Below are 22,021 nucleotides of genomic sequence, written 5' to 3' on the forward strand. Positions count from 1 at the left end.
AGCTAAAGCTGCTCTTAATGACACAAAGGCCTTCTTTCATCCACTTACACTCACTCATAATCCATTTTGCCCACTAGATCATCCATAACTCATACGACACTCTCACAGACGCACACAAACTCACACAGTCAAACATGCTGTGTTTCCACCCCTGTGAAAGCAGTTTTGTTGTTGTGTCGGCGAGGCATCCAACACCCGGGGATTTTTGTACCCGGGGATTTACGACCACTCGAAACAAAGACGGTTTAAACAGTATTTGACAATTACACTGTTTAAGAATTGACTGCAGTTTTTCAAAGATCTCCCCTTTTCTTTCTTTTTCTTCTCTCTCTCATTTCTTTCGACAACAGCTGTGCTTTCTGGGGAGCCTTACCTCTTCCTGCTGGGTTTTGTACCCTGGCTGAATCCCTTGTTTGGGCTGGCTTACAGTCCCTCTGTGGCTGCGTGCGTGTGTGTGTGTGTGTGTGTGTGTGTGTGCGCGCGCGAGTGTGAGTGTGGTTGGTTTGTGCTCAGATCTGTCTGGGAGTCCTCTCTTCATCTTGTCTTTGTACAAAATGTGTTTAGTGTTTGTTAGTGACACTGCACGTGTGTGTGTGTGTGTGTGTGTGTGTGTGTGTGTGTGTGTGCAACCCGTTGTGATGAAAACGGGAATATATCACACAAATACACTTACATTGAATCATTCATTTGAAAACACATTTTAAGGATGTCTGTTTCCGTGTGTGCAGGAAGGAGCAGAGTATTTTATCTCCGGCGAACTGCTGGAACTTGTTGCTGCTTCAGGTGAAGAGGGAGAGCCGCGACCGCGCCACTCTGTCTGACCTCTACCTCAACAATATCATCCCACGGTTTGCACAGATCAGCGAGGACTCGGGACGCCTCTTCAAGAAGGTAATGCGCACGCACTCACCTAGAGGCGCTCAATAGATGCCTTCAACCAAAGGAAGTGGATGTCACCTGCTGTTGAGGTTACCGTTTGTAGTTTGTTGGACCCTTTACTTTGTTTAATGTGCGAAGTGGTGTTTCGCAGCTGGTGAGCAAAAGCTCCTCTACCCTTTTCGAAAAAATTAAGCATCAAAGAGGAAGCCAGACAAGCTAAATATGTGTCATATTTGTGCCGTGTCCATCCGTCCCTCCAGCATCTGTTTTCTGTCTCGGCTGATTTACTGACAGATGGTTGGTCAGCTGAACCCCTTATCCTGATCAGTTTATATTGTCTGTGTTTCATAGAGAGGCTTTATTATTGTCTGAACTGATCTTTGCCTTCCCAGTCTGAGAGATGAAAGTCATGGGGAGGAGGAGGAGGAGGAGGAAATGTGGAAGAAGAACAGAAAAAGACTGAACCAAAAGAGACTGGAATAGAGACAGCGGGGGGGTAGACATGATGGAGCTAATGCCAAGGCACACTCTCCCCTCGGAGACGGTTATCCATTCCCAGGATGGACATACTGTATTAGTATTTTTGTTCTATGTGAGTCTGACAGTGTGAGCATTGCTGCAGTATGAGGTCATTTTTGCTGATCGTTGGCGCTTCAAAGGACGAACGCAGAACTTTGGTCTCGATGTGAAATTGTATAAAATGTATTTTAATTTAGAATATTACAGATTAAGATTAAGGTAAAGATCGAAGCGAAAGCGGCTCGATTCAGTTGTACATTAGCAAAAGAATGTCATCGGCGCCTTCACAGGTATAGAAAGATAACTGTGTACGTGCGTGGACGATAAAAGTGAAGCCACGTGTGAATGGAATGTCAAGGCAGAGGCTGCTGATTTCCAACCTGATAGGTTGTCTTTGAACCACGTTTTCAGTCTGATCACAAGCGATGAGAACACACACTAATCTCCACCCTCATCTCACTGTCTGTCTGATACACCAGAGCAAAACAACGCTTTCTCTCCCTGTGTCTCTTGGTTGAGACGTGGACGTTTTGTTGCCTTTTTTTTTTTTTTTTTCTTTTTTTTTTCCAACACTGGTTGTTGTTTTTCTGTTTGGCATGAGGGCTGCTTTTATCTTGTGTGGGTCATAAACGGGCAGCACACATCCAATCAGAGATGTCTTTTATGGCCAATTAAGAGTGTAACTGGTTCGCTTCTAACATTTCTGGTCGATGGCATAAATAGCAGTACTGTCAGGGTCTCTGGGTGAGCGCATTCATCTCGACACACTTTAATCAAGTGTGGGTGGGAGAATTGCATAATGTGAGATATTTTCGATGTGACGGAGTACTTAAATATGGCACAAAAGAAAGAACAAACTGTCTCAACCTGGACCTCAGACATGAGGGATAATGAAGCATGCCAGTTGCTACTTTGTTGTGGTTTTGTTGAGCTGGACTACCGCAGGCAAAATGAAAAGTTCAAAGGTCAACATCCTCCATTGATAAATACAAGGTCTCGGTCAGACCTGATTGCTTTTGGTCGCTGTTGCCTAATACGAGCACTTTAAGGAGAGTTTGCAAGACAGCCTCAGTTATCCTGTTACCTCTCTGGTCTGCTGTCCTACCTTAAATCTCTTCTCATGTCACGTTGTCCTACTGCAGCAACCTTCTCTTTGTTCTTCACCCTCCTGCTCTCTGACCCCCCTAGCTGTCACACCACTCTCTATCCGCCCTTTTTTAAAATGATTCCCACCCTTTTGTTCACAAGATATGTTTATCCTTCCCAACATTTTATTTTATTTATTTTTTTTTTTTTTCTACCTATAAACCTCCAGCGTGTCCCATCTCCCCTTCTCTATCCTCCTCCAGGAGAAGACAGATGCTCAACATGCACTGGTGAAATCTGCTTTTGTTTACATTCTGCATTCCTTGTCCATGTTGTGTTACCATCTTTGCTCTTAACTCTTCTCTTAGTATTTCCTTGTCTTTCCCCTCTTTTTAGTCCTATTTGCATACTCAAATTTTAATATTCTGAACAGTATGCATGTTAATCTGACTGCTCATACACACAGTACAGCTACTTCACTTCAACTGCGTGTTGTTTCAGGGACTAAGTCCTCTGGTCGTACTTTTACAAAATAGCCAATTTCCAAAAGATCCTCAAATTTAGTCAGATGTATAATTATCACCGTTAAGTAAAGTATTACTCATGAAAGATTTGATTCTTCAGCATAATCAAGAGATAACTAATGGGTTTGTGTTAGATGAGACTTGAAGCCTACCCACCCACCTCTACCGTTGCCCATGTTGATTGAGCGATCATACATTTGGGTGGTGAAACATTTCACTCTTCTTCCACAGCCTCTCTCCCTCTATGTGCCTCATATTATCTGCTGCACACCCCATATATCCTGCTTGTCCGTGCATGTTCATCCACACAAGTCTCTTTTGGAGTGAGCAAAAATCCGTCTTTTCTCCACTGAATGAAAAACCTTCAGTGAAAAAGACCACTACACAGAGAGGGATACAATCCGAGTTTTCACCCATATATAGACATTTTGCCGTTGGGCAATGGGTGGGATACACCTTGGTGAGGTTGCCAGTCGGTTGCAGGGCCACACGGAGACAAATGTGGCAACAACCACGCACACTCACTCCTAGGGTTGATTTTAGAATCGCCAATCAACCTAACATGCATGTTTTTGGACAGTGGGAGGAAGCCGGAGTACCTGGAGAGAACCCACGCATACTTGGAGAGAACATATGATCTCCACACAGAAAGGCCCCAGCCGGGATTCAAACCAGGATTGGAAGAAAAAATAATAATAATGTAATGGTGCTAAATGTAGTTAATTTATCAACTACAACACTCAGTGGCTCTAAGTCTTACTCGTGGGTGGGGGGGTTCTCAGTACAGAAAAATCCCTGGAGTTCCTCAGGAGTCCCCCTACTTCATCTCACCATAGCTCATAGCTTTTCCAGCTTTTCCTCAGATAACCTCATTAAAGAAATCAACGTGGTGTCCTTTTTTCAGCTTTGGAACATGGCAATATTTTTGCTCAGAATCAGTTATTGTAAAGGTTTGCTTTCAGGCCCGTTTCATGTGGTACTAAGATGCTTTCGATATTTTCGGATTTGACTCTGCTTGAACTTTAAAAGTAAAAATAAAATGTCCACATAACCAGAGTTTTTAGTTTTCTCCATATTGGCTTATACACCCATTAGAAAATCACTTGGTTACATAAATTCAAAGTAGGTGCGCCCCTTTACTCTATCAGATCTCCTTAAACCTTCAGTTGTGTGCTCTGCACCCAGAACCCAAACCTCTTGTCCCCAGACGTAACATGATGTTAGCAGACTGCTCTTTCCTGTAGACATTAACATGAATCTGTTCACATTATACAGTATCTATATCTGTCTGTACTGAAAGAGTTTTGAGGGGTATTTGTTGGGGTGATGTTGAACTATATAAATAAAAATGACCTGACTTGACATTTGTGCTTCTCTTTGCACAAGTATTTGAACCATCTTTGAATGGTGTCTTTTTACTTGTTTGGGAGAGTCCCAACAGATTTATGCAGAAGTACGAGAAGAGCTATGAATGCATGTGTTTGTTTGTGAGTGCACATTTATGTGTGTGGAGTCTACTGATCAGTGGGTTGCTGTCATCAGTCACTTGTGGCTCCTGGCAGTTATGTCTGGAGAATGGTAGTGCCTGTACTGCTCTCCATCTTCCCTCTCTTATCTGTTTTTAAAAAAAAAAATTTAAATCTTTTGCAGATTTGCTATCCTTTTATCTTTGGTTCTTTTGTGCTCTTGTGTGTCTCTCCCATCATGTAGAGATCAGTATCTGTAGCCTCTTTACACATCCATCAAGTCCATTACTGCATTGCTCATTTATCTGGATTAGAGACTTCTCCACCCCTGCTCGAGCAGATGAACTGGTCTAGATTTATGATGGGGGAATTTATTGATCACATGACTGAGTGGGTATATATTTAATTTGCTGACGGAGGGATGACCAGACAGGTGGACTCCGGAACTGCAGGTGATGATGTTAGCCTAATGGTTAAGGCTGTTTATTCACATGAGCTTGTCCTTTTCTCTCTTTTTCGTTAGAGCAAAGAGGTCGGAGTACAGCTGCAGGAAGATCTGATGAAAGTTCTTAATGAGCTTTACTCGGTAAGCAAACCCCTGCCATTACACTCGCAGCATGTGAACCTGTAATTATGCGTCGCATTTTGTGGAGCACTTGGAGAAAGCTTTGCTCTGGCGTTGAGGCTGGTAATCCGTTACCAACAGATGCTACGGGACGCCAGAACTACATGAACTTAATTAGGAAATCAAAGTTGGAAAAAGATTTCAATTGCAAACATTTTTAAACGTTATTCAACAATTTCGACCAAGCAAGGCAAAGTTTTGAGGCAATATTAAAACATGACAAAGAGACATCTTGGTTCCCACCAGCAGGTCGACATTTGTGATCGTTGAGGGGAATGTTTATTCAGTTTTTCGCTTATTAGATTAAATCTGGGGCTCAACTTTATGGTTCCTTCAGGGACCCTTAAATTTTCAGTTAGCACCATCATCGTATAAGAATTCTAAATTGTCCAGTTGTGTTTGGTTTAAGACCCAAATGCCTGCAAAACTAATGACATCAACCTCAGTTGTGTGGAGCTAATTAGAAAATTATACTTTTCGACAAAGCTAAATGGAGATCATGCAAAACATTATACCCGCTAAACCTCTCTTGTTTTGGTTCTTTTACAATGTCGTAGGCATCGTAGCGTCTGGTTCCACATGTTGGCGATGCTGCCAAAAGGACGGGGGCAATGAGATTGTGTTGCCCTGTTAGCATGTGGGGGTTTTTCACGAAAGCATGCTCGTGTAATAGCTTCAGGTCAACCAGACTTATAAAAGCGAGTCTTATGTGTAATTATAGTCTATAGTAAAAGATAGAAATAGAACTGGTTGGAGTGACGCTCACATGTATGCTCATAGAGCGAGCAGCGTCTCTGTGTTGTTGGAGGGTCTGAGGAGAACAGCATAATGACAGCTTTAGGGGCTGTCTTTGGAATAAAGCTGACACTGCACACATGTTCATTTCATGTGTTTAACTCTTTAATGTAAAGCCATACTGTGCTCCCTAAGCAGAGTACCGTCGTGTACCGTGGGCTGGTTGTATGACTCTTTTGAATGCGTTTGTGATCAAGAGCCAAAAGTGAAAAAACAGGCACTCTGGGAAAACACACGGTCACGTTTATTGTTAAATCTCAACCCCTGTTCTTAGGTGATGAAGACCTACCACATATACAACACCGACAGCATCAATGCTGAGTCCAAGCTGAAGGAGGCGGAGAAGCAGGAGGAGAAGCAGATGGGACGGTCCAGTCGGCAGGAAGACCGCCAGACACCGCGCTCCCCCGACACCTTGGCCAGCATCAAGACAGATGAGAAACCAGCTCGACGCTCCAGTGTAAAAAAAATCGAGAAGATGAAGGAGAAGGTGAGTGGGGTTGGGGGAGGGGGAACATCCAGCAGACAGGGGAAGGCTGTGTCTGAGTGCTCCACCTGTTGTCACACAGACTTGTGCGTTTGTCTCATGAATGATTTATTAGCGCACGACTGGCTTATTGCTAACCTTGTCTGCTACAGCTGGAGCCTGTCACAGCAACACGGTTCCCCACCTCTTATCACCCCGAATCAATACCGAGGCGTTTCACTTTAACACCGATAATCCCTCTCTCATCCTTCCCTCATTCCGTCATCACTATTCCGCTTTCCTTGTTGCCTGTTTTCTTTATTTCTCTCTTCTTTTTTTTTTTAATTCTTTCTGCTATTTCTCTCTCCCTCCCATCAGAGACAAGCCAAGTACACAGAGAACAAGCTGAAGGCCATCAAGGCCAGAAATGAGTACCTGCTAGCGCTAGAGGCCACCAACAGCTGCGTCTTCAAATATTACATCCATGACCTCTCCGACATCATTGATGTGAGTATAAACACGCTGTGTTACTCTGCGTTCTGTGTGTATCTGGTGTCCTTATTTTTTATTCTGCGGCTGCCTCTGGGTTGGCCTTTTCACATTTACTTTAGCGCTTCCATTGAAGGCAGCAAAGTCGTCATCCTCTGTCATCCTTTTGTCCTTTTGCTTACCAAGCCTTCACACAGAGGCTGTTTTAGCCACGCATTCAGTATACAGCCAGTGGTGAAAACATCTAGATAGCAAGAAAGCAGTTTGTCTACTAATTGATATTAACACTTCACTGCCTGCTGGACTTTTTTTTTTTTCTTTGCCATGTTTATTTTAACAGAAAAACTTATTGCTGAATTATTTTGGCAACTCTACCATCTGGGTTGCGAAGGAAATAGCGGAAGTGGTTATGTGTCCTCTGTGAAGATGGCATGTTTATGCAGAGGTGGCCTAAAGATCAGCGAAACGGGCTTCGAACCTAACCATCACTGATCTGAGCCCTTAACTGCTCTACAGTCCACCGTGGTTGTACTCGCAGCGTCCCGCTGTACATGTGTAAGTCGCCTTGTTGGTCCCGGGAAAAAAACGGCACTCTGAGCAGAGCAGGCTTCATGCTCATTTATGCTACATATAAGAATTCGCAGGCATGACCATTCATATTTTACCATTTGAAAATGATCCATCTTACAACTCTTTAAACAAAAGAGACTTACAATTGAGGGACACATTGAAGGCAATGTGGCCTTCAGTATCTTGCCCAATAGTTCTTGAACCTGTGGACTTTTAAAGCCGTCTATCAAACTGGAACCTTTAAGATAGAAGGACCATTATACCTCCAGAGCCGCCCCATCTAAATAGCATTCTGTGACAGTTAAACGATGGGATACATATTTGTTATAGTACTGTAACTGTGATGAGTATACAAAGAGGGAAACTATCACATGGCATCTGAAATCTGTCAGAATTATCAGTCAGGTGGCAGCAATTCAACCGAATGAGGTCAGCATACATGAGGAGTGAACTACAAAACAAGTTCAACACATCCAGGCTGTCTTTGTGTTGGCTAACTTCACCCGGACGCAACATTTCCGACCACAGAGTACTTTCGGCAGGATGATGCACCATGTCACAAACCTCATATTGTCTCATACTGTTTACTGCAACATGACTCTGATTGCCTCCATAGCCACTAGAACTAAATCCAGAAGAGCACTATGGGGAAATGGTTTAATGATAAAATCAAATCATGAGGGTGCTGCTCTCTACTCTGCAGCAACTCTGTGATGCCTTCGTGTAACTACGAAGCAAAATCTCCGAGGAATTTTCATGTTACCTCATTTTATCAATAATATGAAGAATGAAGCCACTTCTCAAGGTTTACAACCCAACACTAGCTAGATGTTGCTTATAAAGTGAGCGGTTTGTGTATTTGTACAGGTCGCCAATGTGTGTGGGTAGTTTGGTGACATGAATCAAAAAATGTATGCAGCTTTCCTCGTTTGTTTCCAGCTCAGTGCTTTGTTGCATGTCCTTTCTCTCTCCATGTGTGACGGCAATACAAGAGGACCTAGCACAAAGTTATCATTTAATTTCTCTTCGCTTCATTATATTACCACTAGTTGTTGCTGCACATTGAAGGCTCTACTTATTTACTTACAAATGCATGTTGGTGTATGACAGTGCTGTGACCTGGGCTACCATGCCAGCCTGCACCGTGCCCTGAGGACCTACTTATCTGCTGAGCAGAATGTGGAGACCTCCAAACACACCGGCCTGGAAACACTGGAGGGAGCAGCGGAGAGTCTGGAGCCCAACGGGGACAAACAGAAACTGATGGAGACCTACAACAACGTCTTCTGCCCTCCAACTCGCTTTGACTTCCAGTCCCACATGGGAGACATGGTACACTTCTAGTTCTTGTATTTTTGTCAAAGTGTTAGTGTTCTTGTATGTTAATGATATCTGTACATATAAATTGTTTGTTTGTTTCTGTAGATGGGAGTGATGTGTTCACAGCAGCCGCTGGAAGTTGAGCTACTCCAGAGATGTCAGCTGCTGCAGTCCCGCCTCTCCACTCTGAAGATTGAGAATGACGAGGTCAGACATTTTTGCCTGATTTCATCACGCTTTTATTTGTTTCATCTTACACCACTTTCAATTGTCTTCGGTGTTGATGAGAGCTTTCGTTTCCTTATCTCGTGTTCTAACCTCTTCGCTGCCGATCAGGTGAAGAAAACCATGGAGGCCACTCTGTCCACCATTCAAGACATGGTGACGGTGGAGGACTATGATGTGTCCGAGTGCTTCCACCACAGCAATAGCATGGAGTCAGTCAAGTCTACTTTCAGCGAGTCCTACCTGAGCAAGCCCAGCCTGGCCAAGCGACGGGCCAATCAGCAGGAGACGGAGCAGTTTTACTTCACAGTCAGTACCAGCGATGATTACACATCATTTTAAAAGACTATTTGTGGGAGCAAACCTCTAATGTGCAAAGCAATATTCTTTACAGCTTCATAAATGAATGTAATTAGCAGACAATGTGACACTAAGTCATGTCTTTGTATGTTTTGCAGAAGTTGAAGGAGTTCTTGGACGGCAGGAGCCTGATCACCAAGCTGGAGGCCGAGCATGACCTCATCGAGAAGACCCTGGGAGAGAGTGAGTGTCTTTCATACCTTTTGCATATTATCCTTTCCCCCCCCCTCAGCCCCAGTAGGACGAATTTAGGAAAAGATCTGGTGCCTGGAGCCAAAACCGTGAGCAAATCCGAGAGATGAGTAGTGCAGCAGGATGTATATGGGTCTATTCAGTGCAGCAGAATGAGTTTAACATATCTAATGATCACAAGCTGTGCGTAAGTTGAGGGGCAGGTCGAAGTGACACTGACCATATGTGGATGCAGCTGTGTTCTTAAGTGTGTGTATGGGTGTGTTCCTCTCGGTCAGATGTGTCAGTGTTTCCGCAACTTTGCAGGAAAACCTCATCTGTATTGTTTGTGTGCAGCTTAAGTGGGAAGTTTGTTTCCCTGCACCATCTAAAGCCTTTTCCCTCATGTGTCCCGTCTCTCCCTTCTCTCATAAACCTCTTCCCTCTCACACCCCTCCTCTTCTTCCTGTTTCTCCTTCCTTTAGGTCAGAGAACCGACTGTTGCCTTGCCAGGTAGGTGTGGTGAAGGAAGAAGATATGCTCACACACGCTCTTACACCTACATATACCATCAGTGTTAAAACTTGATTCTTTGGCAGTTAGGGGTATTATATTCCTTGTCGTTGTTTATATATAGTCTCAGCACATGTGCATATGTGTCTGTGTACACAAATAGAGCATTACCAGAGTTGTGAGTATAAATAGACTTTCTCTGGAGACATAATGACAGAGTGCTGTTCTTTCTTCCCCCTTTTTCTCTGCGTAGTGGAAGGAGAAACTCAACAGTACGAAAGCAGGTAATTAGCTTTGTGTGTGCACGCATTTGTTTGCGATGGACGTGTGTGTGTGTTTCTGTTTGTTTCTGAGTAGCTGCTAGCTTCTCTATCAGAGACACTTTTTTTCACTTGGGTCACACTGTCTCACAGTATCCTCAGCTCACGTTATGCATTTGCAAAGTCCTTGGTTTGTCGTGCCATAACTCAAATCAATGTAAACTTAGATCGACTGTATACTCGAATGTTTTTTTTTTCTGCAGTTGAATCATTAGTTGATAGCTTTTGAAGGCAACTTCCTAATTTGGGAATCTATCGTTTGTAGCTCCCCCTTGTGGGATGACTTCCCATTTATTTATTCATTTATTTATGATTGTTTTTGTCATAAGCTCTCATCTTACAGAGAAATGTATATATTTTTCATTTTCAAATAATATTTTCAGCATTTTAAACCACAGTTTAGTTGATATGACAATGAATACATATACTGTCCAAAATATATTCCATAGCCTTACCTCCAAGAGATTTATGAAAACCCCAAACAAACAAAGGGAAAAGGAAGAGGTGCTGTCTCCTAGCAACAGCTGAGTACAGCACCCACCATCTCTTCCCCATGCCTGATACCACTCCCCTTTAATGTGTGCACTGATGCGAGTACATCTGCAGATGAGTGAGGGGAAAGATGTGCTGTTGTTTTGTTGTTTTTTTTGCCACCAGTTTGATATCATGTCTTTACTAAACAGGAATGATTCCTCTCCCCATATTTTAGGACTCGGGTGAAGCCATTCCTCTGATGGTTGAGAGCTGTATCCGCTTCATCAGTCGCCATGGTGAGGAAGTTCTCCCTACAAACTGATAGGTTTAGCATCATCTGTTTTTGATGCACCGATTGGTCGCGTTTTTATGTAAAATGTGATTGGTTGTGGTGCGCTTTGAACTGGAAATTTCACCAGAACCTTTTGCCTTTTAAACTGAAAATACCCAGAATGACAATTTACAAATTTTAACATGTGTGTTCATATATATGTAGGTCTGCAGCATGAGGGCATCTTCAGAGTGTCGGGCTCTCAGGTGGAGGTCAATGACATCAAGAATGCTTTTGAGAGAGGTGACGTTATAATCTAGCCGTAAGTGTAATTCCAAATTTAATTTGTGTATCCGGCGCTTTAATAGGTCTTCTTTCCTTTTTATCTGCATATAGGCGAGGACCCACTGGCAGAGGACCAGAATGACCATGACATGGATTCTATTGCTGGTGTCCTGAAGCTCTACTTTAGAGGACTGGACCATGCCCTCTTCCCTAAAGAAGTCTTCCACGACCTCATATCCTGTGTCTGTAAGTGTCTTTTCCGCAAGTCCGCCTGTGTCTTTTGAGCTCGATTGTCTGAGTAATCTCCTGGGTGTCCCGGCTGTGTTGTTTCCAGCTATGGAGAGCCTCCAGGAACGGGCAGTCCACATTAAGAAAGTTCTACAGTCCCAGCCAAGTAAAACCCTCATCATCATGAGATATCTGTTTGCCTTCCTCAACCAGTGAGTAGCAGGACTCTCAGAATGCAGTTTCCTTGTTGTATTGCAGTTGCATGAACTTCAAGATTTTTTTGACTGAAAAATAAAAAGCCACACTCTTAAACTAAAAAATAAAATAAAAATAAAAATCTAATTTGACACAGACGCGACTTGAATTGAAGTAGGTCATAAGTGTTTGGTGACGGACACCGTGCCGAAGTTCTATTATGACCACTGAGAAGAAAAGGTCCGCTTTGTAATAGAATAGAATAGAATAGAAAAATACTTTATTTATCCCCCAATGGGGGAAATTCAAATTCGTCAAGTAGCTCAACATTTTTTTAAATATTTACAATGATTGAATTAACAACAATAAAACAACAATAATAATACTACTACTAACTAAATAATAATAAATGACTAAATGGCAAAATAAATAAAAATCAATCAATCAATTTGAGAAGAACTCAGCAGTCACTGTTATAAAGCCTTATGGCTGTGGGAACAAAGGACCTCCTGAAGCTCTCAGTCCTACAGTGCAGAGAGATGAGCCTCTCACTGCAGCTGCTCCTCTGTCCTGTCAGGATGTTTGGAGAGGATGTAACGAGAGCCCTATAACTATAGTATTTAAATGACGTCAGTCACAATAAGATACCACACTAAAAACCAATCGCTGAACTACAAATAAAGAAACAGCCATGCAATACACATAAGTCACATAAGGAAACCAGTGTCAAATACACTAAATTGAACTGTTCATTAGGTTTTTTAATCTGCACGTTTGGAAAAAAATTTAGAAATGACTTGACATAGAGAGACAAAAAGCTAAAACCCACATAGAGACACACGTATCAGCCCCAACATTATTATTCACCTGCCCGATACAGCGTCCATGTCCTCAGTGTTAAAGAAAGAGCTCTGACACATATCGACTTGTTGGCAGCAGATATTTCAGTGGGTTATGGGGATTCTGGATCCCTGGTCAATGCAATATGCTGTTGTTTCTCAAGTCGTTTCTGAGCAGTTTTAGCTGCTCAGTGGTAGACGTCACCCTGTTCCCGGCTGACATTAGTTTCAGTGTTGTTTTGCTGATTGGTGTATAAAAACTATTAAGCCATGATATTTTTAAATGAGTCCACACTTCCAATCCACTTTCTAAAACTGATTTAATTCCCAAACACCAGATTTGGCCTTCTCACACCGTTTCTAAACATCCTTTAACCTCTGTGAGAAATCAAGTGTAGACTGCAATGAAAGTTCAAATTACAAACTTAATTGCTCTAAAAACAGGAAGCTGTACTCTTTTAGAATTAGTTTAATTTCCCCTCTCCGTATCAAGTTTGTTTTTATAGACCAATATTGCGCCCAGTCTCTCATTTAGGTCTGTAGCTTCAAATCACCTACAAACTACCACTCCAAGAAAACTCACAAAACAATGCTTGTAAAGTCCTGCTTATCCGATAGCGACGCAAATATTAAACTCAAGTTGTCTGAAAATGAATTTGTTGGCATGCATGTGCACAGCATAAAGTTTAAACACATGTATGCACGCACAGAAACATATTCAGATGCATAGACGTGCATTCAATTCTGTCCAGTCTATCCCTGAAATCTCCTTTTAAAGGGGGTTTCAGCGAAAAGGGAGTAAAGGGGAGAGCTGACATTTGAGACTCCTGGGTAAACCAAGTGGTCCCAGACAGCTCATGTGGAGACAGTGGAGCTCCCACATTTTACTTGAGGGATTTACAGTCAGCCCAGCGCTGCTGCTGCTTTTCACTCCCTGAAACGCACGCACACACATCATCATAACAGGCCAGGGTGGTGATTAGTGTTGGAGCTCTCGCAGCTACTTACTCAGATACTGGATACATCCACATCTTATTCACAACTACCAGGATGATTCAGGCTGTAAATGACACGTCATGGTTGTTTGGGTGTACGGTCGACTTTGTGTATTTTATATATTTGAGACATGGGGATGAGATAATGTCCTTAAACGACTCTTGTTTTTCCTTCCGCCAAGCCTGTCTCAGTACAGCGAGGATAACATGATGGACCCCTACAACCTGGCCATCTGTTTCGGCCCCACCCTGATGTCTGTCCCCGAGGGCCACGATCAAGTCTCTTGCCAGGCTCATGTCAACGAACTCATCAAAACTATCATCATCCACCACGACATTATCTTTCCAGGGCTGCAGGACCTGCAGGGCCCAATATACATCCCTGGAGCTGGAGATGACTTCTGGTGAGGGCAGGGGAATGAAAGGGGAAAATGACAAGTCATTTAGAGTAAGAGCTTAAATTGCTAGAGCAAATAGTAGGGCAAAGGATGTCCTGTTCCAGTCTTTTCTAAACATAGCAAAGGCAAGAATTGTGTGGGGGGGGGGCAAGTGGTTGATTTAGGGGCTGCCCACGGAGAGATTGCGGGCTCAGCTTGTCTGCTCCACTCAGGGCCAGAGGGCCACGAGGATCAGCTTACTCTCCATCACAGAGGAGATTAAAGCACCGCCTGACTACATTGGCCCACGAGAGCACAGCATGCTCACACCACAGTGCATACAATGGCTACCTTCCAATTTCATTCTAATGGCAAGACTTGGCAAAAGTTATTACGATTACTGCCTCTCAGTGCAGTTGTATAGAGTGAAGTAAGCTTTAATTCTGTGCTCGGGAAAGTCTAGACACAAGATATTTATCACACTGGCGGAAAAAAAAAAAAAGCTGGGCTTTGTTGGACCCAGGATTTTGTTTTTCTTTTCTTTCAATTTGGAAGTCTATCATTTCAGAGAACACACACAATGGCTATGTGATGCATTTAGCACGAATCACCCTGTTGAAAAGATATTTACCAAAGATTTCTTTCTCAGCCAAGCAGATGGAAAAGAGGAAATAAAACGGTTGAACAGATTTAATACATTTTCTCTTTTTATTTTAAACGATTGCATTTGCCCTGATGTTTATCAACAGCAAAATCAATGATTTACAATAAAAGCTTAGAGATTAACCTCTCACATTGGTGTTTTTCTAGTTTCTTCAGAGGCTGGGACATCAAAGGTTTTAGTAGTTTTTTTTTCCAGAAAGCATTTCAATTTAAGAAGCCTTTATTGACTCAAAACTCTTGGTTTGCTTCAAATCGGGCTCTCTGGTGGTGCAGCGTGCGTACTTAGTTTGCATCCACTCTTAATTGAGAGATTGCATTACTTTAAACATGTAGTTCTTAAAATCTGTCTCCTTTTAAAAGAAAGTTAACTCATTCGAAACTCTGAAGATTCACTGTTTTCAGAATTGATAACTTCTTGGAAAATGTGGGGGGTGGGGGGGGTGAGCGGATGAAGGTGAAAATGTGGAGATGCCTCTTACCTAAATGATACTATGTAAACTATTTTCGGAGTTATATTAGTTTGCGACGTAGTTGCGATCTGATATCCTGCACAGTGTAAAAGTGTATCCTCCTCCGTAGAAGTCTGTGAGCTCAGACTGTGAATCATGAATACATGATGTTAGTCTGAGTCTCTCACATCCCCTGACCCTCCTCTGCCCTGTCTCCACTGTAGTGACAGTGCACACTGTGAGCCCCCCCTTGTGGAAGAGCCAGCACCTGACACTGTCTGTGTCAGCCAAAATAGTGAAGATGGTGCGTAACACACACACACAGACACACACACACACACACTAGTTTCCTGCTATCACTAAGTTAATGAGATCTCATCCTGCTTCTCACTGTTTTACTTTTGTTTGTTTTAACCTGTTATTACAGCTGACATCTTGCTTCCAGCAACGATGCTGTTTTTTTTTTTGTTTGTTTGTTTGTTTTTTTGTTACCGCTCAGCTATTTTAACAATTGTGCAATCACAAAATGCAACGGCACTAACCTGCTAAGCTCTAACTGGCTTCCTCTCTCTTCCATCTCTCCTTCTTCCCTCACTCGTCGCTGCGCCCCACTTCTGTCACCTCCCGTCTCGTTTTTTTTTTTTTGCCATTCTCTGAATCTCAGGCTCCTTGGCTGTTTCAGAGTCCGAACCACTCGAAGCCATCGCTCGGTTCGACTACACCGGCCGGACCAGTCGAGAGCTGTCTTTCAAAAAGGGCGCCTCTCTGCTCCTGTACCACCGGGCCTCTGACGACTGGTGGGAGGGACGACACAATGGAGCGGATGGACTGGTGCCACACCAGTACATCGTTGTTCAAGACACGTAAGATGTGTTCCAGCCTCGTTAGAAGAAACGTCTGCTCATAGGGGGGGATGGAAGAAAAAAACTGTTACACTATTTGTCTGTTACACTGAGGTGATACTTTACTCGCAGGACAAAGAACGCGTGCTGTGGAAAAACTTAAACAGGAAAGATGTCACTTGTTGACAAGTCTGACAAGAAATTCCTTTTGTAAAGGAATGTGATCTGCAGTAATCTACAAACAGCATCTCGTAGCAAACCATTTATCTTCTGAATGTTTCAGTTCAAATCTTTCCTGCTTGTGCAGACCTGACTGGACTCAAATGGGCTTGGGTGCTCTGCAGATGCTCCAAAGTTGAATCTTTTTTTGTAAAAATGATGAAGTAAAAGTGTGTATTACAACTGCTCTCATTCACACATATTTCCCTGTCTCTTTAGTCAGAAATTCTTACTGAGATTCAGCCCGTTAAGACTATGTGTCAAGCTGCGGTGGCCTAAACCGTTTCCAGTATGTCACTCGGCTCTATTATTTGATTATTATTAGAATGACTTTCCTTTTTGAGAACCACAGTGTCATCTGCAGTGTCACAGTGTCACTTTTCAGCTGACGTAAAGACAACTTTGTGTGAATTCGGCCGTGTTTACATGTACGATGAGAAAGTTGAACAGCAGAATACTTTGAATGTTTTCTCGCACAGTCCAAAGCGTTGCGTTGGCCGACGCTCTTCAGTCAATAACTAGATTTCGCTCCAGTGCATACTGAGTGAAGGATGGAACATCTGTGCATGTAGCTGTGCTTAATGGTGCTCATCGCTCTGCAGCTCCTTTGCCGTTTTCTCCAACGGCTTCAGGGATTTACAGCGGAACATTGTTCACGAAAAAGATATGCACAAGGCTGTGAGGCTCATATTTTTTTTATTATTGTCTGTGGGTTGCCAGAGCTCTGCAACTGAAGTGATGAGTAAGAAGTTCTCTGTTATAAATCATAAGGAGATTAAACGTATAAGAACAGTTAACCCTTGAGTTGCGGTTTGATTTTTCTCTCCGCGACAACACTGTGTTGTTTAGGACTGTAATTTGTTTTAATCATTAAGTGCAAAAGAAGAGCACTTTTAATCTCTGCTCTTTCTTCCTTACACCCACCCAGTGTTGCCTATTTAGACCAGAGCAGAGTCTTTGCACAGTAGTTACAAAACAACACTAAAGTTACCATTTTTCTGTCAGACATACAGGCACGTTTCACCGCGGGGCCTTACCCCTCTTGGTTGTTTGGTGTAACGTTGGGACACGGCAATCATCTGCAAACTGTTTCTGGATCGTTTCAGGTCTGATGTGGGACGTGGAAGTCCAAAGCCCGACGTGGACAGCAGGGACCTGCTGGAGGAGAGGGTGTCCACTAGAGGCAGCGCCGCCTCGCCCACAGGAGCTCACGTGGCCGACGTCTATCTGGCCAACCTTAACAAGTGCGTTTCATGCGCAGATGATATCTCATGGCATATCACTTGGTGTCAGTTGAATTTTTTTTTTGGTTCTAAGCCTTCACCATTCAACCAAGACATTTTTTTTCTCTCACGCAGAATGAGGAGACGGCCTGAGCCTGGGAACATGAGAAGAGCATTCCGCTCAGACAGTGACACCACAAGTCCAGGAGCCGGCAGCGGTGGGATCGGAGGCGTGAGGACCGCTTCTCTTCCTGTCGGCGGGGCTCTGGTGAAAGACACGGGAGACAAGCGGCCTGTCAGCGCTCACAGCATACTCAACTCGGTCACTCGCCATTCCTCACTTAAGACAAAGGTACTTTTTAACCGTGTGTTCTTTTACAAACGCCTTCTTCAAATCTAGGCTAAAAAACTACTTATTTAAGATTGCTTTTAATACCCAGTAGTATGATGACACTTTTATCATATTTTATCTTATTTGATTTTGTTGTATTTTATTGCTTTCACTGTTCTTTTATTGTTTTTATTTGTTTTTACTTATTCTTCTCTTTATTTATTACCTGCTGTAAAGCACCTTGGTACATCGAAACGATTGTCTGTAAAGGGTTGTATAAATAAAATACATTTACATTTGATCTGTATCAGGTTTACATAAGCAAATGGACTGTCGTTGCATTCGGAAGGCATTTAACTGTGGCCATTGTGAACATTTAGGTGGAGAGTCCACAGCTACGGAAGACATCTACAGCAGGGCGCTCCAAGAGTTTCAGCAACCACAGACCGCTAGACCCTGAGGTCATAGCCCAGGTGGAGTACAGCTCACAGGTGCTTCATCACAACAATGCTGTTGTCTGCAACGTTTTGTGTGTGTGTGTGTGTGTTTGTGCTTATTTCATGGCTCGGCTCTTGTGTTGCAGGACATGCAGGACTCTGCCCTTAGTGAGCTCAGTAAGTTGGAACGGCAGAGCACTTCCAAACACACACACACCCCTGACGTGGTACTGGACACACTGGAGCAGCTGAAAAGTGTGGGCAGTGGTGGTGGAGGAGGAGCGTCGGAGCCCTCCAGTCCACTCCACACCCGTCTGCTGCGGGACACAGAGGGGGGCTCCTCACACGCCCATCCACTTCAGCGCAGCGCCTCGTCAGCCAGCGACGTCCCCTCCTCCTTCCGCCCTGCCAGGAGCCAGCCCCGGAGCCCTCTGCCCTCTGCCACATCCCCCTCTTTGTCCTCCTCCTCTCTCTCCTCGTCTGTACCTTCCTTTAGAGAGCAGCGGCCCCCAGCAACAAGACCCAAGCCAGTCGTGTTCCCCAAGAGTGGAGGGGGGAACAGTAGTCCGGCAATGGGCTCCCCGACTTCCACTGTTCCCCCTACGCCTCCCCCTCCACCTGCAAGCCACACACACTCTCTCTCTCACACCCCACCTCCTCCACCTCCACCTCAGTCTAATGACAAATCTTGCCCAGCTTAAGTTTCCTTGAATCTGAACAGCAAAATTTATTCTAACAAAGTCTTAAGATTGTTATAGCTCCTCTGCCAGGTGCCAAAATCACATTTTTGTTTCACGCAGAAGCCCTAACCCACTACTCACATGTAGCATTCACTTCTTGGTGTCCAGACAAGTTCTTAAGATACAATTTTTCTCTTTCGAGTGTCAAGAGCCTGCCCCCTCCTGGCAGCTCTGCTTTAGTACAGATTAGGGAACGCTTGCGTTTCAAACGGGCTTCTCTCTCTTGCCACCGGAGAGATTCCAGAGGTCGCTGGATTTTAAAATTCTTTGAGAAGGGAACAGGACTCAGGGGGGACACCTAGAAATCTGCAGCACCTGAAGCTTACAAACACTAGTTTGTGATGTATGAAATTGTGTTTGAGTCGCCTTTACACACAGATCTACGTGAGGAACAAAAAGCACTGCTTGATTTTTGTATAGTAGACATGACAGGGTTTTTTTCTTTCTTTCTTTCTTTCTTTCTTTCTTTCTTTCTTTCTTTTTAATGACCCCATGACTAGCAGAACGAAGGGGAGCCTTTGATTTCTAAGAACAGACTGTGAACAGCTAAGCTCTCTCTTTGTAGAAATAAAACACACTGACCTGCTGCTTCAGAAGTGGTAGACTGGAGTTAAACGAAGGATTTTTTTGGATGATGGAAGGAAGGAAGGAAAACTGGGCCAAATACCAGTGTAAGTCATGTGATCAAGACCTCTACTTTATCTCTTCCTCCGGTGTTTGATATGTTTGTGAGTTTCTTTTTTTTAAATTGCTGTTTAGTACTAGTGACACAGCAGGAGCATAATGTAACATGTACCTAACTTGGCCAACAGTATTTCTAATTCCATATATAGCAATAAAAACTATGAAAGCTGGTAAGTTATGGCATTATGCTGCTTTTCTCCTGCAGCTCTTAAAACCCAGCATTTTTATACTACATGTTGGACTGTACACACACATGCACATTTTTTCCTAATGTGTGTGTGGGGGTGTTTTGTGGCAGCTAAACGCCTTTCAGGTTTTCCATGCATGCTGGGGCAGTACACAGCAGCCACCATAACGAGCTGGCTGATTGCATCAGTTTGTGTCTGTAGTACCAGCTACAAAACAAACTCAAATACAGTTGCATCTTGCTCCTTTTAACTATATACTTCATAATTAACAGCAAAAAGGGTTTGATGATTCTAATACTGTGTATGTATATTTAGTAATCACGAAGAAAACTGGAAGCATGCAGCTGAGGATCCTCCTGAGTGTGTGTAGATAAAAGCACAACCGACCACCTCATCTATTGCTTTCTTAAGCAAAAGTTTTAGTTTTTTCTTGTCAGTTTCCCTGTTAATGACCTAAATCTCTCGAACATGGACCGTTGCATCTGTCTCCGTGCTCGTGTGTGTGCATGTATGGACAGAAAGTGTGCATAATCATCACCCAACTCCTGCCTGTGCTTTATATATGGATGCCACCTTACTGTGGCAACTGTCTGGGGAAAACACAGGAAAACAATTCTCCCATGTCCAGCAGCCGTAGTGCTGACAAAATATGCACTGTACACTTGAGATTAGATAAAAGCCTGCAGGGATACCTGAAATGCTGTCTCCAGTCGCTGTTGGAAAAACACCAGTGACACATCGACTGTTTGATTAGAAAGATCATGAGAAATGTGTTTTTTGCCCTTTGCTATGTTCCATCTGGTGATGAATTGAGGAATATGTGATGAATTTTGCAAACACTGACTTTAGAAGTGGACACATGCCAGTCGGGGCAAACTGAAACTTGTTGTATTTTACCTTCATGAAAAAGAACTCGGCTCCAACACACTGTGTCTGATCATGTTTGCCCTTCTCCTCAAACCCTTTTTCCAAAATATACAGCACACTCTGCATTCCTGTAATGAAATGTAATTGTCAAGTTATTTTTCTTTCTGTTTTTGGTTTTTTGGTTGTTTTTTTTGTTTTTTAGATCTCTGTATACTTTTTGTGCATACCTGGTGTATTTGTGTTGCTCTTACCTCATTGTGACAACTGGAGGGACTGTGTGTACTTGTACTTGTACTTAACTTACACATACAGACATGCATGTAGGTGGTTGGTGTGTTTGTCCCGGTTGTGGTGTCAAAAGGAGCCGGGACCTTCTTTGATCTCAAATCAATCATCGTGCACTTGAACAACTTTGGCTTGCATGTGGACTAACTGTGTGGGGATGATATGTTGGAGTTGAATATTGTTAAATATGCATTTTTGTGTCAGTTTGAAAACAGCAGAACTAAAAAAAAAAGAAAAGAAAAAAGACTATAATGTCAAATCTATTTATAGTTGTCTCTGTATTACTGGAGAATCCTGTGTTCAGATGTACTTTGTATATACAATGTTGTACATTACAGAGGTACACTTTTTTTGGTACAGTATTGTACAGTAATAGCAATAGTAGTTTAATCAAATAGGCCTTATATAATTCTATGTGTAGTTCTTGTAGTAGATCTGTTTTTTAATAAACAATGGCTTGCTATAAAGATTTTTTTTTATCCGTTTGTTGCGCTTATATTTTAGATAATCCTCAAATATTGGAAAGGAAAAAAAAAACTATAGTGAAGTCTTTAAACGTATCATATTCGCTTGATTACATTTTATTACCCAAGCACGTGAAACGCCTATAACTGACCTCACAAAGTTCATATTGAAGGCTTTTATTTTTTTAATTTCACTAGAAGTTAAGACTGCCCTTTGGAAACACTTTTGAGGCGTGTTGTCAGAAAAATGAGCAGAATGAGAAACACGGTTTTCGAATAGGCAACATAAATTCTGTTTGTGTAACTAAGCTAACTACGAAGTCATTCGAACACTATGGTATCTTCAGAGTGATGCTGACGATTGTATAAACCATAACGTTATCAGCGTCACAGCAGGTAGTTAGAACAGAGGGTTTGTGGAAAATAAAACAAAAAACACATGAACTTCCAGCCTCTCCCTTTATCGGGGGTCGCCACAGTGAGTCGATTTCGTATCGTCGATTTTGGCACATGTTTTACACCGGATGCCCCTCCTGACACAACCCTCACCATTTATCCGGGCTTGGGACTGGCATTAGAAACAGATCGAACAGATCAGTGTGTGGATGCAAAACAATTTCCTCCAGCTAAACTCAGA

The 22,021-nt window shown here is 43.0% G+C and overlaps 1 protein-coding gene across 3 annotated transcripts in view; it reads left to right on the forward strand.

Moving 5' to 3' along the window:
- Nucleotides 1–21,399, forward strand: part of srgap2 (SLIT-ROBO Rho GTPase activating protein 2) — a 55,808-nt gene extending 34,409 nt beyond the window's left edge. The window contains exons 3-23 of one of the 3 annotated variants that reach the window (XM_075460701.1): nucleotides 729–891; nucleotides 4,998–5,060; nucleotides 6,169–6,384; nucleotides 6,739–6,867; nucleotides 8,530–8,751; nucleotides 8,845–8,946; nucleotides 9,076–9,273; nucleotides 9,423–9,507; nucleotides 9,981–10,008; nucleotides 10,262–10,292; nucleotides 11,038–11,098; nucleotides 11,299–11,376; nucleotides 11,470–11,604; nucleotides 11,693–11,798; nucleotides 13,798–14,019; nucleotides 15,329–15,408; nucleotides 15,769–15,967; nucleotides 17,272–17,409; nucleotides 17,524–17,740; nucleotides 18,100–18,210; nucleotides 18,303–21,399. In XM_075460701.1, the coding sequence (XP_075316816.1) occupies nucleotides 729–891; nucleotides 4,998–5,060; nucleotides 6,169–6,384; nucleotides 6,739–6,867; nucleotides 8,530–8,751; nucleotides 8,845–8,946; nucleotides 9,076–9,273; nucleotides 9,423–9,507; nucleotides 9,981–10,008; nucleotides 10,262–10,292; nucleotides 11,038–11,098; nucleotides 11,299–11,376; nucleotides 11,470–11,604; nucleotides 11,693–11,798; nucleotides 13,798–14,019; nucleotides 15,329–15,408; nucleotides 15,769–15,967; nucleotides 17,272–17,409; nucleotides 17,524–17,740; nucleotides 18,100–18,210; nucleotides 18,303–18,857 (3,139 nt within the window). In that variant the 3' untranslated portion in view covers nucleotides 18,858–21,399. The remainder of the gene's footprint in view (nucleotides 1–728; nucleotides 892–4,997; nucleotides 5,061–6,168; nucleotides 6,385–6,738; nucleotides 6,868–8,529; nucleotides 8,752–8,844; nucleotides 8,947–9,075; nucleotides 9,274–9,422; nucleotides 9,508–9,980; nucleotides 10,009–10,261; nucleotides 10,293–11,037; nucleotides 11,099–11,298; nucleotides 11,377–11,469; nucleotides 11,605–11,692; nucleotides 11,799–13,797; nucleotides 14,020–15,328; nucleotides 15,409–15,768; nucleotides 15,968–17,271; nucleotides 17,410–17,523; nucleotides 17,741–18,099; nucleotides 18,211–18,302) is intronic. The other 2 variants (XM_075460703.1, XM_075460702.1) reach the window with 2 other exon arrangements.
- The last annotated feature ends 622 nt before the right edge of the window (nucleotides 21,400–22,021 follow it).

Source organism: Odontesthes bonariensis, chromosome 3, assembly GCF_027942865.1.
Source record: "Odontesthes bonariensis isolate fOdoBon6 chromosome 3, fOdoBon6.hap1, whole genome shotgun sequence".
In the NCBI taxonomy this organism is placed as follows: Eukaryota; Metazoa; Chordata; class Actinopteri; order Atheriniformes; family Atherinopsidae; genus Odontesthes; species Odontesthes bonariensis.